The sequence below is a fragment of the Pan troglodytes genome, chromosome 14 (assembly GCF_028858775.2).
Source record: "Pan troglodytes isolate AG18354 chromosome 14, NHGRI_mPanTro3-v2.0_pri, whole genome shotgun sequence".
NCBI lineage: Eukaryota > Metazoa > Chordata > Mammalia > Primates > Hominidae > Pan > Pan troglodytes.
The window spans coordinates 31,895,352-31,912,995 of NC_072412.2; the positions used below are offsets into that span (position 1 = coordinate 31,895,352).

At 34.7% G+C, this 17,644-nt stretch overlaps 1 protein-coding gene across 14 annotated transcripts in view; it reads left to right on the forward strand.

Annotated features, from left to right (window-relative positions):
* PDS5B (PDS5 cohesin associated factor B) overlaps positions 1 to 17,644 on the forward strand; it is a 189,252-nt gene that overhangs the window by 156,433 nt on the left and 15,175 nt on the right. For 11 of the 14 annotated variants that reach the window (XM_016925149.4, XM_016925151.4, XM_016925155.4 and 8 more), the window contains 7 exons: positions 952 to 1,075; positions 8,333 to 8,537; positions 10,846 to 10,960; positions 13,094 to 13,226; positions 13,539 to 13,658; positions 14,633 to 14,695; positions 15,599 to 15,744. In XM_016925149.4, the coding sequence (XP_016780638.2) occupies positions 952 to 1,075; positions 8,333 to 8,537; positions 10,846 to 10,960; positions 13,094 to 13,226; positions 13,539 to 13,658; positions 14,633 to 14,695; positions 15,599 to 15,744 (906 nt within the window). Of the gene's footprint in view, positions 1 to 951; positions 1,076 to 8,332; positions 8,538 to 10,845; positions 10,961 to 13,093; positions 13,227 to 13,538; positions 13,659 to 14,632; positions 14,696 to 15,598; positions 15,745 to 17,644 lie in introns of those variants that run through there. The other 3 variants (XM_016925154.4, XM_063792463.1, XR_010150640.1) reach the window with 2 other exon arrangements.

The following is a 17,644-nucleotide window of genomic DNA, read 5'->3' on the forward strand; positions in this document are numbered from 1 at the left end:
ATATATCACTATATTAGGAAGGATTGTTTAGATGTATTTACTAGTCTGGAATTCTATGAATTGTGCTTCATTTTAGCAGTTTTCTTTCCTTGAACTTAAAAAGAGCCTCTTGGTAATATTTGAAAAGTTGAATTCTAGCTAAGAATAGTAATGTTTTCCTCACCACACCTGCTTTCATTCTTCTTCTGTGCTTAGCACAGTAGTTGTGTTTGATTTATTAGCAAGCTAGAACATATTTGGTGCCTCATCTATATATAAACATTTCTCCAACAAAATCCACAGTAGAATATGTGAAACCTAACAACTAAACATACAGACAGATTTCTTCTACACTTGACTAAGACCTGTTTTATTTAGAGTGAGGGAATTAAATGACTTGAATGACACTAGCATTGACTTATGTTTAAAAGAAGAATTTTGTAGTATAAGATAACATCTTCCGAAGTTAAATGAGCATAATATGGTGTTCAGTATCACTAAATTATTTTCTGTATTAGCCTGCTCAGACTGCTGTAATAAAATAGCAGGCTTATAAACAACAGAAATTTATATCTCACAGTTCTGGAGGCTGGGAAATCCAAGATCAGGGTGCCAGCATGGTTGGGTTCTGGTGAGGGCCCTCTCCAGGGTTGCAGACTGCTGACTTCTTGCTGTGTCCTCAAATGGCAGAAGTGGTAAACAAGCCCTCTCAGGCCACTTTTTAAAGACACTAATCCCATTCATGAGGGTTTCCCACAATGACCTAATCACCTCCCCAAAGGCTCCACCTCCTAATACTATCTCCTAGGTACTTGCATTTCAACATAGGAATTTTGGGGGACACAAACATTCAGATCACAGCATTTTTTTTTTAACTTTTTTGTGCCAGAATTTTTAATAAAATCAGATGTACAGAAGATTTTGTACAAATATTTTAAATGCTAATCTATATTCATTCTACTCATTTTTCAGTAAACCAGATATGTCACGTCTGAGACTTGCTGCTGGGAGTGCTATTGTGAAGCTGGCACAAGAACCCTGTTACCATGAAATCATCACATTAGAACAATATCAGCTATGTGCATTAGCTATCAACGTAAGGAAATGGCTGTGTACAACTACTTTTTGAAGGTCTTTGACTTTTAGGAAGGAAGAACATCCACTGTGATACATAGATTAAAATCTTGAATGTGTATGGTTTGTTTGTTTCTGAAAAATTTATGCATGAGAAACATTTCAGAGTTCTGAAACTGTCATTTGAGTTTTGGGTTGCTAACATAGTACAGTTGATCTTCTTCTTTGTAATAGTTTTGTTCTATAATGTTATCACAGGCATTCAGTTAGCAGATACTGAACAGTTGCTCTTAGGAGAACTCACAGAATAGATTCCTTCAAGCCCCTGGCCACAACATTTTCATTCATCCAGTTAATATACAACCTTGTTTTATGTATGTTTCTGTTTAAAGACTATTTATTATATATAGTTGTCTCAACACTGAACTCACAGCCAGCAGCACTGTAACTCATACCTGAACAAAGCTTATCTAGCACACACATTTTCTCTGTAAGGAATATCAGAGCCTTCTTGTGCTTTGGAACGCCAGACAACAGTTCATCGCTATGCTTGTGCTTTGAAACACCAGACAGTACTTCATCATGAAATAACAAAATCATCAACCACAAAACTGTGAAAAATGTGGCACTGAATAGATCTCAAAAAGGACACTGTTTACGTATGAAAGCTGAAACAGGAAGGCACAGTGTTGCCTTCTTTGACATTAGCTGGGAATGTGCACATCTGGCTACTTACATTTTTTGCTGCTTTGTGTATTTACTTTGCAAATGACCCAAAAATTGCTTCAAGTATTAATTTTGGTGTTACAAATAAATTTTAACGAGTATGCAAATTCCTAAATATAGAATCCACAAATAAGGAAGACTGACTGTATGTATTCAGTTCCTGAAAGGAAAACAACAGTATCGAAATTTATACTTTTATAAAGACATGACATAGAACTAATTTCAGGTTAGAAGCATTCCTTATTACTCAGTGAGTTAAGTTTTCAGATTATAAGCAGTGAAACTTTCAGATTCCTATTCCAGTTTTATGGATTTCTTGGTAGAGTAACTTTATATTTGGACTGTACCGCTTTAGAAGTCTTTAGCATCATTGAGAAAAGTAAAAGGACTTTCACATTAGTAAATAAAATACTTTCAATATGAGTTTTTCATTAATAATTTCGTTATTTTACACTTAGTTTTTCTCTTCTTTTCCAAGTAGTCTTAAGAATTTACTTCAGTGATCATTGCAATTCTTCCTCCCCACCCTTTATTCTAGTACATATTTTTAAATTGCCACTTATGTATAACTCTCTAGACATAAACAGTCATCTATTTTTAAATTGTAATCATTTTTGTCAAATGATTTGTCAAGACTGGTACTTCAGTCTTTTAAAAACAGCTATTTCGGCCGGGCGTGGTGGCTCATGCCAGAGAATTGCTTGAACTCAGGAGGCAGAGGTTGCAGTGAGCCGAGGTCGTGCCATTGCACTCCAGCCTGGGCAACAGAGCGAGACTCCATCTCAAAAAAAAAAAAAAAAGAATTTTGGGGAGCCCATTACTTCCTTGGTATAGTTTCCCCACTTAATTTTTGGAGATAATCTTAAAAGAAACTGAAAATTGTTTAAAAAGCATCTATCACATTTCTTAGAAGAAACCAACATATGTAATTATTTTATTAAATTGGGAAGACTTGCAGTCTGTTTATCAGGTTCTTGGTATGGCATTTCTTAGAGCATTTGCTGCTATCATTATTGAAGTGGAAATATTTAAAAAACACAAAGTATGCAGATACAAGAAATGGACTTTATTTGAAACTTACAGTATATAAGAAGTATGTGCCAGCCATTAGGTAAATGTCCACTCTAAGTAAAAAGCATCCACAGTTACTGACTTCTAAGGACTTCCTTTTCTAGCAAATATTTGTCATACATTGCCACCTCAAGCACCAAATTCCCAAGGTGAAAGTTCAAATGGCCTAAACTTTAAGATTGCTTTGGAATTATCTTGACTATGGAACATGTGTCAGTTGTTAAAAATCAGTTACTAGCATCTTCTCACAACTTAGAAACATATCAAATTACCCTATTTTAAGCAAAGCTTTTCTGTAATCTGTTCTTCCTTTAAATCATATGCCCATCTCCTCTTTTTAAACCTCCAAACCTCAAGAAAGAATAATCTATCTTTGTCTCTCTTACTCTTTTATCCTGTCTTCTCTACTCATATTTTGTCATTTGCCTTGTTGTTTTCCAGAAATGTCCTGTTGAAGTCCTCAAGTCCAGTGATACTGGGCTTCATTATATTTGACACAACTCATTGCTTCTTTATTCTTAAAACTGTCTTATTTGGTTTCTGTCTCTTGATTGTTGCTTTACTTATCTGATTACATTTTCTGGCTCTTCCTCTTTTTTTTTTTTTTTTTTAATGTATGTCTTCTATGAGGATCTGTCTAGGATCAACTTCTTCACTTACACAGTCTTCTTTGGCCATCTCGTCATCTATGTAAGTGACTATTACATCAGCAACGTTAAGGTTTTTCAAGACTCAGGTCCTACTTCAAATGCTAAACAGAAATTTTATACTTTTATGTTCTGTGAATATAATACTGAAAGTTATAATATTTCCCAGATCTATTCTTTCTTGACATGTAGAGCCTATATAAGTGTTAAATATAGTAGTTCTCAGATCTATTCTTTCATGACATGAAGAGCCTATATAAGTGTTAAATAAATCTGAATGGCATTTCTTATACCTAAAAGCATGGTTTATATTTGACTCTTGGCTTGTCCTTGCACCTTGTTGCAAAGTACAGATAATTCTGTCCTTTGATATCCGTTATATAATTTTTATTCATACTTTCTTGACCATTCTTATTGCTGTAATGATCATTAGCTTTCACCAAGACTGTTGGGAATCTTTTTTATTGTTGGTAAATTTCCCTAATTACAGTTATGATCATGTCATTCCTCTGTTAAAATATTTAGGGGGTTGATGCTTGTAAAAACAACTGCACGTATTTTACAACCTGGTGTTTGAGCCCCTCTAATATTTTAACCCAAATGTACGCTTAAAAATCTTGTTGAGCACACTCTCCTTTACTTAACCTCATTTCATGTAGCTGAACAGCTTTTTTTCTTTTTTGTGCCTTGTACTTTGCTGCCTTTAATTTTCTCTTTACTCTCCCATTTCCACACATCCAACCTAACCCTTTCTGCAAGTCAGTGCTCCGACACAACCTTCTTTACAAAACTCGCTCTGAGTCTTTTAGCTGGAAGAAGTCTTTGATTTCCTATGAATTTTATCTGCAGTCCTCTGATACATACAGGACTATGCTTTGCGCTTTAGTACATATACTTTATTTCTTGAGGCTCTTTAAATGCAGTATTGTATCTGGGAGGCTGCTGTTATGTATTTGAACAGAAAGTACATTTGGAGAAATTTAATAAAACAATATGAATTTTAACATAATTTAATAATTACTTAGATATTTTAGAACTTGGAATTCAGTTCATGAAAGATTTACTCTGTACTTCTGTGTGCTAAGTTCTGGAAATACAAAGATGAGTAAGTCATGGTTATAGCCCAAGGAAGCTAACAATCTCTTAGGAGAACAGAAAATAGAGATGTATCAATAATACAATGAGATACACAAACTAATTGAACTATTTACATGGTATTAATGGTAGTTTTGAGATACTTTGTACTAGAAAAGGCTACTAAAAGTGAATTTACTTAAGCTGCAGACTAAAATTAATTTTATAGTCAGTAGTGAATAAAAGGTTTGATTGGAACTTTATCTGGGGGGGCGGGGACATTTGTAGTATTAGACACCATCTGTTTTTTTCTTATGTTTAACCAATTATATCCAGTGTTTGCTTTTTTGAGGGTACATTTTTTTCAGATAAAATCGTATTACTCTATTCTTTACTTCACATTTAACTTTTGTAATACCAGTCAAAAGGATAATCATCTTTGCAGAAAAATATTTGAAGACTTCCTCAGTTCCCAGTAGCGCTTTTTATACTTATTTATTCACATGATTCTCTTGAAGTACCTATGTGTGTGTCATCATTCCTGTTAATTTTCTCTTCTTCAGTTGTTATTTATGTTAGTGGAGTTGCCTATGATTTCACAGTTCTCTAACATCACTTTGATGACTTTTTGAAAACCTGCTACTTGTGTGATGCTTCAAGGATTGACATTGCAATTAATTTGTCTTGTATTGTTGCATCCTGAATGATTAGTCAGAGAGGGACAAAAACTGGACTTGATTGGGATTTTAATGAATGGCCTGTTCATTTGTGAATACGCTTGTGATATGTGGATTTTTACTTACCCAGTTTGTAATTGGGTATTGTCATAGTAAATAATTCTATAACGGAGACTCCTCTCCTCTGTGGGACTGATGCTGAGGGCGGGGTGAGTTAATGTTAACTTTGTTTCGTGGAATATGAGGGTAGATAACTGTTTCTGTGAAAACTAGACTGCTTCTTCCCCTTCCCTCCCTACAGCTAATTCCCCCCTCCTCCCCCCAAAATGGAGTCTTGCTCTGTCACCCAGGCTGGAGTGCAGTGGTGTGATCTCGGCTCACTGTAACCTCTGCCTCCCGGGTTCGAGCGATTCTCCTGACTCAGCCTCCCAAGTAGCTGGGATTACAGGTGCCCGCCACCACACCTGGCTAATTATTGTATTTTCAGTAGAAACAGGGCTTCACCATGTTGGCCAGGCTGGTCTCGAACTCCTGACCTCAGGTGATCCACTTGCCTTGGCCTCCCAAAGTGTTGGAATTTCAGGCGTGAGCCACTGCGCCCGGCCTCCCTCTGTGTGTGTGTGTGTGTGTTTTAAACTTTAGGTTCAGGGGTACATGTACAGGTTTGTTATATAGGTAAATTGTTTGTCACAGGAGTTTGGTGTACAGATTATTTCATCACACAGGTGATAAGCATAGTACCCAAAAGGTAGTTTTTCCATCTTCACCCTCCTCCTACCCTCCACCCTCAAGAAGGCTTTGGTGTCTGTTCTTCTCTTCTTTGTGTTCATGTGTACTCAATGTTTAGCTCCCACTTACAAGTGAGAACAGCAGTATTTGGTTTTCTGTTCCTTTATTCACTAAAGGTAATGGCCTTCAGCTCCATCCATATTGCTGCAAAAAGCACATGTAGTATTCCATGGTGTATCTGTATCACATTTTCTTTATCCAGTGTACTGTTGATGGACATTTAGATTGATTCTGTGTCTTTGCTGTTGTGAATAGTGCTGCAGTGAACATATACATACATACATGTGCCTTCATGGTAGACATGATTTATAATCCTTTGGGTATATACCCAGTAATGGGATTGCTATGTCAAATGGTAGTCCTGTTTTCAGTTCTTTGAGAAATCACCAACCTGCTTTCCGCAATGGCTAAACTAATTTACATTCTCACCAGCATTGTATTAGTGCTCCCCTTTCTCCACAGTCTCACCAGCATCTATTATTTTTTGGCTTTCTAATAATGGCCATTCTGACTGGTATGAGATGGTATCTCGTGGTTTTGATTTGCATTTCACTAATGATTAACGATGTTGAACATTTTTTCATATGCTTGTTGTCCGTGTGTATATCTTCTTTTGAAAAGTGTCTATGTCCTTTGCCCACTTTTTAATGGAGTTGTTTGGTTTTTGTTTGTTAATTTATTTAAGTTTCTTAGAGATTCTGGATATTAGACTTTTGTTGGATGCATAGTTTGCAAAAATTTTCTCCCATTCTGTAGTTTGTCTGTTTACTCTGTTGATGGTTTGTTTCTTTTGCTGTGCAGAAGCTCTTTAGTTTAGACTACTTCTGTAAAACTAGATGTTTGGTATTTTGATAAACTGAAATTTAAATGAAATGAAAGAAGATTTTAAAATAAGGATTTAAAGATAAGGATGAGATGTTATGACCAAGATTTTTGGGGAAGATAAACTAAATGATCATTCTAGATGAAGAAATTGTTACAATAATAAGAAACACACCATACCTTATTTAATCGGTGGAGTGTAAGGTGTAATCATGAAGGTCTTTGTAGGTCATATAGAAAAGTTTGAACTTTTCCCTGTGCAGTAGTCTCCCCTATCTTTGGTTTTGCTTTTCCACAGTAAGATATTTTAAGAACAAGGGAGACCACATTCACATAACATTTATTATATAGTATATTGTTATACTTGTTCTATCTTATTATTAGTTACTGTTAATTTCTTGCTGTGCCTAATTTATAAATTAAACTTTATCATAGGTATCTATATATAGAAAAACACGTAATATATATAGGATTTGGTACTATCCTCAGTTTCAGGCATCCACTGTGGGTCTTGGAATGTATCCTCTACCTCCACTGATAAGGGGGAGCTAGTGTCGTTCAGAAAAACTTCTGATCATCTATGTGCCAGGTTTTTTGTTAGGCTTAGAGAGATAAAAACATAATTCTTTTCTTCAAGGAACAAGTACTGATGGGTAAGACAGACATTTAAACCAATCATTTTAATACTTCATACTAAATGCTATGCTGGAGATAAGTACAGAATGCTAAGAGCACAGAGGTGGGTGCTGGATACAGATTACACACTGCGTTCTGTCTGATATATAAGCTATCTTTAAGGATAAGTAGGAGTTAGCTAGGAGACTAGGGGTGGGTAGTTTAGGAGAGGGGAGTAGTATGAGTTAAGCAGGCACACGGGTAATAATCAGCCTGGTTTAAGTATAGAAGTCAAAATAATTTGGTGTTTCTGAAATGGATTAGTAATCCTTACCTTCAGAGTTGTGCTTTTTATTTCTTTATTAAGAGACAGGGTCTTGCAATGTCTGCCTTAGCCTCCTGAGTAGTTGGAACTACAGGTGTGTACCACCATGCCCAGCTAGAGTTGTACATTTTAATATGAATAGTTTTTTTCAGTGACAGAACTAAAATGTATAAATTGGGCAGTTTTATCTTGCCCAGTAAATGAAAAAGATATATATGAGATGGTGTTTAAGCCTTAATTTTTGTATCTTATTTAAGTTAGGGCAGATTTATATTTACTAGTTTTTTTCTGTTTTAAAAGTATGTTTGTTTTTTAACACATCTAACTGGTACTTATTAGGGCCCAGATGAATATTGCAGCTTTGAAATGAATTTTAATCACAACATCTCACTCTTGTGAGCAGAGAAGCAATTACTGTAGATAAACTTGCTACTGTTTACTCTTTTCTTTACTTAAAATAGCAAATTTTATATCTGAAGTTGTTACTCTTTGCTGCCATTTGAATAATATCTGGTATAATTGTGTCTTTACAGGATGAATGCTATCAAGTAAGACAAGTGTTTGCCCAGAAACTTCACAAAGGCCTTTCCCGTTTACGGCTTCCACTTGAGTATATGGCAATCTGTGCCCTTTGTGCAAAAGATCCTGTAAAGGAGAGAAGAGCTCATGCTAGGCAATGTTTGGTGAAAAATATAAATGTAAGGCGGGAGTATCTGAAGCAGCATGCAGCTGTTAGTGGTAAGCATATAAGAAAATGAAAAGGATACTTTTTCAGCCTGCTAGTTTCAGTTTTATAGAATACAGCATGATATATGATATTACTGTTATTTATTATTTATAATTGACACTTTTTATTACCATTTTTCAATAACTGCTTTTCATTTAATATGAAGGGCATTTAAAAAATGCATGGTACTTAAATACCAACCTTTATCTGTTTATGTAAAGGACTAAATGGCCAAGGAAAATAAACAATGACATTGGAGGTACTTTTAACAGAATAGTAAAATTTGTACGTTTATATAGATTGTCTGAGCATTATCTTATTTTAATTGGAAGAAAGTACAAGTCTTTGATCTTTGTTGTTTGTTCTCACCTGTAGCTGACATTAATATCAGGTGTTTGTGTGCCTACTTTTCATCTGCTCACTTTACCCCATTGAGGTTAGTTGGTGTGCCTCTTGACTTCTATGATTTAACAAACAGCATTAAAATCCATCCAGTTATCTCACTCAGAAATCAGAGGCATTATTCATACCTTTTTTCCCTCCTCTCATCCATCACCAAATTCTGTTAATTCTTTCTCCAAATGTCTTGAACATTTATCTTCTACTCTCCTACCTTGCTATATTTTCACTTGGATTGTTGTATACATTGCCTCCCTGTTGTAATTGTTCCTGTGCCTCTGACCCACTGCCTGCTGTATCACATTGGTATCAAAATTATCCTTCTAAAACAGATTAGATCACATCAGTCCCTTACTTGAAATTTCTGTTGATTCTCTGTTGCTTGTGGGATAAAGTTGAAACACCTTATAGCCCTTTATAGTTTGCTCTCAGCCTGAGTTTCAAGCTTTCTTTCTGCTCCCTATTATGAAATCTGTGTTTCATTTACTTTCGATTACTTGAAATTTGTGTAACAGTCTTTTTTCTCTGTTGTCAACTCTATCTGGAAATTGCCTCCCGTTTCCAGACAAACAAACAATGAACAAAACCAAGGAACATGGTTGACACCTTTTGAATGCTTTAAAATACAGTTTTGGGGTTACCACATCACTGTGACCCTCTTTCTTTTTCTTCCTTCCTTACGCTGGAAAATGTGAGGGGTCTGCAGTCACATCCCACTTCTGCCGTTTACCTGTCGTATTTTGGCAGATTACTTAATCATTTGTGCCCTAGTTTCCTTATTTGCAAAATTGGTATAATTATACTGATTGCTTGTGGTTGTTGTGAGAATTTAAAAAATTACATACAGTGCCTGGCATAATGTATGGCCCAAAGAAGTGCTCAGTATGTGTTAGCCATTCTTATTTTGGTGCACCTTTCACATTGAAGTGTAGCTTCTGTCTCTGATTATGCTTTAGTGTGAGCTCTTTACCTAGTCTTACTCATCTTTATATTTTTAGATTCTAATATAGGCCTGGAATATAGTAAACAGTCAATAAATATTTGATAGAATTTAATTTTAATTTCACCAGATTTTGAACTGTGTTACCTTTTTCTTTCCACGTCGGCCTTGAAATGAATGATGTTACACACAAACTGTTCTCTGTAGATTTAGCAATAGAAATAAAGAAAATTTGATGCTTTATTGACACATATACATGAGGTTAAAACATCCAATTTATATTTTTATTTGGAAAATAGGAAATATAAATGGAAATTGTCCAGAATATGAGTCCCAGTCTATGTGTACCCCTTATTAAACCAATTAGGATTACCATTCTGACCTCTTTAACAGAATATGCTTATCTCAGCCAACATACAAAAATAATTGCATTTAAACTAAATAGCTGTTTCTTTATTTAAAATGCCCTAGAAACTCTTAAGTCTGTTCCTTTATTCTGTTCTTCTGTTACAATTAGTATCAAACTCTTGTTGTTCCATATTGACTCTGAAAAATACTAGATGTTACTTATTTTGCTCAGCAGCTTACAAGAGAGTGTTAAACATAGGGTCATTTCTAATAGGAAAAATAGATATTTTTTATCTCACTCTTGAATATAGTTTGTTTGGGTCACTTTTTCCTTACGTATTTTAAAACTGAAATATTTGTTTTTGTAGCCTCAGCCCATGGTGTATTTAGTAGGCCATTTCAATATTGAACATGGTAGATGAATGAATAGACTGTTTATCATGTACCTCAACACAGGGTATTTCAATATATTTTTCTTCAAGTCATTGTGGTGAACTGTTGGGATGCAGAAAATATAGTACGAAAGAAAGAGTGTGTAAGATTTGGTTTTCTAACCTGGATATTTTTGTTTTGTTTTGTTTTTTTCTTTTTCTTTTGTTTTTGTTTGTTTGTTTGTTTGTTTTCTTTTTCAGAAAAATTATTGTCTCTTCTACCAGAGTATGTTGTTCCATATACAATTCACCTTTTGGCACATGACCCAGATTATGTCAAAGTACAGGATATTGAACAACTTAAAGATGTTAAAGAGTAAGATTTTTTCCATCCCATTTTCATATTTTCTGAAAGTTATTTTTTCTCCTTAATGCTGATAATTGGATCTCAATTATAATTAGTTTATTGATGTATTTCATTTCTTAGGTGTTTAAGGTTCTTTATTTGCTCTCTTGTCTTTCTTTTTTCATACCATCTCTTTATATTACATTTTTAATGTAGTTTCCCAAAACTTAATCATAATTATTATAGTTATGTTTCTTTACCAGTCTGGTGTTCCTTTTCTATTGAAGTAATTCATTAAAATTTCCATTCCATTTCTTATCTTTTCCTTCTTCCTTCTGAAACTGTGTAGATTTTCATGTGAGGTCAATTAATAATCTTGCTTTTACTCATGTAGTAAGCACATTTTTCTTTGCAATAACTATCTTCCTCTGTAGAAGGAGAATGGTCTAATTTTAACAATGGGCCAAATTCGTAACTGGGGAACTACTCCTACTTATTACTTAATTGGTGATTCTCTAACTAGAGTTTAAAATATTTGTAATTCTTTCAAAGATTATTGCTTAAAGACTGAAAACACTGTACATGCCTGGATGGGGAATAGGAATATAGTGATATTTAGAGAAATCTTTTTAAGACCAGCATAATTCTTTAAATAAGCTCGAGACCCTGGTCCTCGTTCAGTTACAATAAAAGATTACCATTGGGATTTTTAATCAACTAATTTATGATGCCTTTAGTTTCCTATTATATTAAAATGTTTCTTAATGTCTTAATTTTTAGAAGTATTTTGTAGTTAAATAATTTGAGAAGCCTCAGGAGAATAAAATCAAATTAATGATGAATTCTCATGGCAAAGGAAAAAATGCCCTTTTTTTCCCACTGCAGTTTCCTTTTTTAAAAAATAAGAAATTAGTTCGGCCAGGCCTGGTGGCTCATGCCTGTAATCTCAGCATTTTGGGAGGCTGAGGCGGGTGGATCACCTGAGGTCAGGAGTTCCAGAACAGCCTGGGCAACATGGCAAAACCCCGTCTCTACTAAAAGTACAACAAAATTAGCCAGATGTGGTGGTGCGTGCTTGTAGTCCCAGCTACTTGGGAGGCTGAGGCAGGAGAATTGCTTGAACCTGGGTGGTGGAGGTTGGCAGTGAGCCAAGATCGCACCACTGCACTCCAGCCTGGGCAAACAGAGTGAGACTCTGTCTCTATTAAAAAAAAAAAAATTAGTTCTGTCAAAATTAGTTTTGTGTTAGAGTGATTAAAACTGTTGAAAACTTCTAGCCACTTCTTTCTGAGAACATTGGGTTTTTAAAAATAAATAAAACATCCTTTGGAATTTACTAGACACTTACGGTTATATTTCTAAGTAGCCCCAGTGTAGCCATGCATAATCTCCATTCTATCAGGGAGCCACTTCAGAAGAACTTATCCTATACCTAAGTTCCTAAAGGTTATTTCTTTTCTGTTCTAGAATAATACCTTGCTTCACATTTCTCTCCTCCTTCTCCCATTACTTTTCTCCTCTATGTATCAACTATAACTTTGTTCCTTTCTGTCTCTATAATGCATAGGCAAAACACTTTTCATTTTTTATTGAATAGAGTTTTACGTAATTAAGTTTAAAACTGAGCTACTGAAGCTTTCTTTTAATTTTTCTCTTTTTAAGCAAAGACAATGCTTATAGTTGTCAATCGTGACTTTTTCTCTCTATTATTGAATATTCTTAACTGTTTATATTTAATAAGGCAGTTATATTCTCTTGAAGAGTTCCCATCAGGACTGTAGTCAGTCTTGAGTATCTGAGGCCTCACTTGATCCGTGGCCCCACTATTCCTTTGACAGTCTTTAACTCCCTGTCATAGCTGAGGGTTAAGATAACTTCATCCTTTCTACCATTTATGTTTCCCCTTTAACCCGCCTCCTTGGAAATCTGGTGAGATTTTAAGAAGGGATCTTATAAGCTCATATCTGCATTGTTGACCTGTTTTTATATGTTTGTGTGACATATTCTTTTTTCCTGCTGGTTTGTAACTGTTTCTTTTTTTTTTTTTCTTCCTGGAGTTATATTATCTAGGTTCATTATATTTATATTTAGAATTATTGTATCTATATTTAACAAAGGATGATTTTCTTCTATATTTCTTTTTTCCTTTTTTTTTTTTTTTAGATGTCTTTGGTTTGTTCTGGAAATATTAATGGCTAAAAATGAAAATAACAGTCACGCTTTTATCAGAAAGATGGTAGAAAATATTAAACAAACAAAAGATGCCCAAGGACCAGATGATGCAAAAATGAATGAAGTATGTAATTCTTTGTAAATAATTATGGTTCCGTATTGATTTAAAAATTTAGGTGTAAAGTATGAAACTTCTGTAGTATTTAGATAGCATCAAATAATTTTTTCTATTAGTAATTAGAATTACGTAGAATTAGCAGTAATTTTATCACAAGTAAATGAGCAAAACCAGTAGTGTAAGCTAAGATGCTTACACAGACTGTTGCTTTCATTAGTTTACTATTCAGACTGGATTCATGTTCTGAAATTATTCCTAGTTTACAGAGTCTAGATTGCCAGCTTAAGTATCTGTTTTTTTAAAAATATACTGTTGCAGAAACTGTACACCGTGTGTGATGTTGCCATGAATATCATCATGTCAAAGAGTACTACATACAGTTTGGAATCTCCTAAAGACCCGGTACTACCAGCTCGTTTCTTCACTCAACCTGACAAGGTAGTTACTTTACAATTTGTTTGTGTAAGTTGAAATAAAATGTATTCTCAGCACTGGGTTGTAGGAAGATCAGGAAGGATCATGGAAAAATTGCTGTGAGTCTTAAGAATGTGATTTAAGATCAGAACCAGAATATGAGTCAAACTGGAGGACACACATAAGGTTCAGATATTAGGATGATCTGGTGTTTATGTTCAGTTTTAAGACAGTCTTAGAGCACAGGTAGAAATGTGATCAAAGCATGTGAATCTGTGAATTAATGGCCATTGTTCAAAATGGGAAGGAGAGTGCTGATAGAGATACAGTCTGAAGTTAAAAGCCCTTTATTGGGATTTATAATTGGTATGAGGAAACAAGCAGAGAACAGACACTAGAACATGCCTAAGACCCTGGGAATACTACAAGAGTGTTACCAAACCATGCTCCAAAAACTCGAGTGTGATACAAGATGTAAACAGTGTTTCCCACAGTCCCTCTTACTCCCTTATAATTTATTTATTTAATTCCTCGTAATTTAGCTGAACATATTGAGTAACAGAGTCTGGAAATAACCACTATCCTCTTTTTGCTTTTAAAGCAAAATGCCAGTTAAGACCTTACCAGTGTATAGAGATTTGGAACAGCCCTGTAGGATTGCTCAGTAGCTAAAAGGGCTGTCACGTTGGTGTGAGCAGAGTAATAGGAGTATGTACATGTGGTCTTTGCCCTGAAGGGTGTTATTAAAGAAGCATGTGTTTTCTGATGCACTCTTAGAGCTCTAACATGTTAGAGCTCAAATATGTTTTGTTAATATTAGAGTTGGCATGAGGTTGGTTTAACCTTATTACAGTAGTTAAAATCAGTGACTGAAATTTTGTGTTTCATATGATAATTTAGTTTAAATAAAAAAACTGCTGTTTGCTTTGTTGGCTTTTGAACCACCTGTAGATAGTGTTTTAATATTCACTGACGACTTCTTTTTCTCTTGGTTGTAGAATTTCAGTAACACCAAAAATTATCTGCCTCCTGAAATGAAATCATTTTTCACTCCTGGAAAAGTATGTTTTGAGAATCATTTTAATTTTTATGTGGTAGCTTATTTTAGCGTGATTATTGGCAAAATTGTGTTATTTTGTATTTCTTCAAAAATTTATATTTTCAAGCTGGAAAATATAAGTATTAACGATCTTACATTTACTAGTAAGAAATAATTATATTTACTAGATATACACAAGCTGAAATACACAAACTTACTTTTTAGCTTGTAATAAAGTCCTAGGAGACCTGATTCTTAGACTTCTTAGGTTAAGTTAATATCAAGATAAAAAAATCTTAAAAAGCTTTTTTTTTTTTTTTTTTTTTTTTGAGACGGAGTCTCTGTTGCCCAGGCTGGAGTGCAGTGGCGCATCTCGGCTCACTGCAAGCTCCGCCTCCTGGGTTCAAGTCATTCTTCTGCCTCAGTCTCCCGAGTAGCTGGGACTACAGGTGCCTGCCACCACGCCCGGCTAATTTTTTGTATTTTTAGTAGAGACGGGGTTTCACTGTGTTAGCCAGGATGGTCTCGATCTCCTGACCTCGTGATCTACCCGCCTTGGCCTCCCAAAGTGCTGGGATTACAGACGTGAGCCACTGCACCCGGCCAAAAAAGCATATTCTTATGTCTTTCCATGGCAAGAATCTAATTATCTGTTTTCATTGTTGATTATTCATTTCATTTGTTCTCACTTTTTATGTAAGCCGTTTTCTCCAAATAACTAAGAAATTCAACTGTTATGCTGTCTGTATAGTTTTTAATTTGTTCAAGTGATATTTAGTTTATACTTATTATTTTGCTTAAGGATATACACATTTTTCATGATTTGTAAGTAAATACTTTGAGAGAGATGTTATTCATGGTTCTTTACACGTAACTTTCTTTTGGCTTTAACCAAATAAAAAGAGATGTGCATTTCTCATTTCAGCCTAAAACAACCAATGTTCTAGGAGCTGTTAACAAGCCACTTTCATCAGCAGGCAAGCAATCTCAGACCAAATCATCACGAATGGAAACTGTAAGCAATGCAAGCAGCAGCTCAAATCCAAGCTCTCCTGGAAGAATAAAGGGGAGGTAAGTGCAAAAGAAATGCCACAATTTACATTTAAGGATTCCAGCAAGGCTATGAGATCTGAAATAATATAATCCAAAATGTTTCATGTCAGTAAATGGAAAGTAATGTATTACTTAATTTTTCCATTTAACATTGGTAGTCACAAGTTCATACTTATTTGCTTGCTCATTTTGGATGGGTGCTCTGTCTTAGTCTTTCATTCTTTAGCTTGTTGGGGGTAATCTGTGTTAGTACACATAAACTAGTTTCCAACCTCAGTGTGTAGCAATTGTAAAACTGTTGTATTATGGTGTATGATACAATGGAATACATAGTCATTAAACATGATGAGGTCTGAGTTAGTATGGAAGAGTTTCCACAATACATTATTGAGTGAAAAAGGCAAAGTATATAAAACAGCATTATGGAATCTTTAAGTTTTGAAAGCAGATTAATGTTCACATTTGTTTTTATATGCATAGAAAGTTTTTTTGAAGAATATGCAAAATCTTAACAGTATTTATGTTAACCTAGTATAGAAAGGGAGGTTATTTTATACTTTTTGGTATCATTTGAATTTATTTGTATAGTACCACGTACATATATAAACTTCGTTTTTTTAAAAGTGTGTTTTTGCTTTTTCAGTTTTTTAAAATTCAACTTTTATTTTAGATACAGAGGGTACATGTGCAGGTTTGTTACATGGGTATATTGCATCCAGATAGTGAGTATAGTACCCAATAGGTCGTTTTTCAGCCCACATCCTCCTTTCTCCAGCTCCCCCAGTAGTCCGCATTGTCTGTTGTTTCCATGTGTATACCCATGTGTGTTTGATGTTCCCTCCCATTTATAAGTGAGAACATGCAGTATTTGGTTTGCTGTTCCTGTGTTAATTTGCTCAGGACTATGGCCTTCTTGCTGTGAAGTACATGATTTCATCCTTTTTTATGGCTGCGTAGTATTCCATGGTATATATGAACTTCATTTTTTTAATCTAGTCCATTATTGATGGGTACCTAGGTTGATTCCATATCTTTGATATTGTGAATAGTGCTGCATTAAACAGATGAGTGCATGTGACTTTTTGGTGTAATGATGTATTTGCATTTGGGTATATAACCAGTAGTGGGATTGCTGGATCAAATGGTAGTTCTGTTTTAGGTTCTTTGAGAAATCTCCAAACTGTTTTCCACAGTGGCTGAACTAATTCACATTCCCACCAACAACATATAAGCTTTCTGTTTTCTCTGCGGCCTCACCAGCATCTGTTGTTTTTTGACTTTTTAGTAATAGCCATTCTGACTGATGTGAGATGGTATCTCGTTGTAGTTTTGATTTGCATTTCTCTGATGATTAGCAATGATGAGCATTTTTTAATGGTTGGCCATTTGTCTTCTTTTGAGGAGTGTCTGTTCATGTCCTTTGCTCATTAAAGAAGAGTTTTTAAAATGATTCTTTGCGAAAAACAAAAGGAAAATTAATTCATCCTTTCACTGGTTTTAGCATAAGTGCTCAGGGCACGATTTGTTAGCACAGAGCATTGTATAGGGCTAAACTGCCACTATTTATTGATTTTTGCCAAGTTATTATTAAAAGACTGTACTGTCTTTTTCATTGTTGATAACCAATCAGTAAAGAAGGTAGGTGACATTCTATGAAATCTTACCAAATTTCTTATAATGAATAAATTGTTGAATGATATATAGTATGATAGAAATAAAAGAAATTGCACTTATAGCTTTTGTTTGTTCTAGATTCCTGTATTAATGCATGTTAGTGGCTAATACCTAAGTGACCCTTTAGTTATATCAGTTGGACATTTTCTATCAAATGGTCTCATATTTAACATGACCAGAAACATTTCCATCAACTCATTTTCTAAATTACTGGTTTTTCTCCTTGAATTCCTTATTATAATCA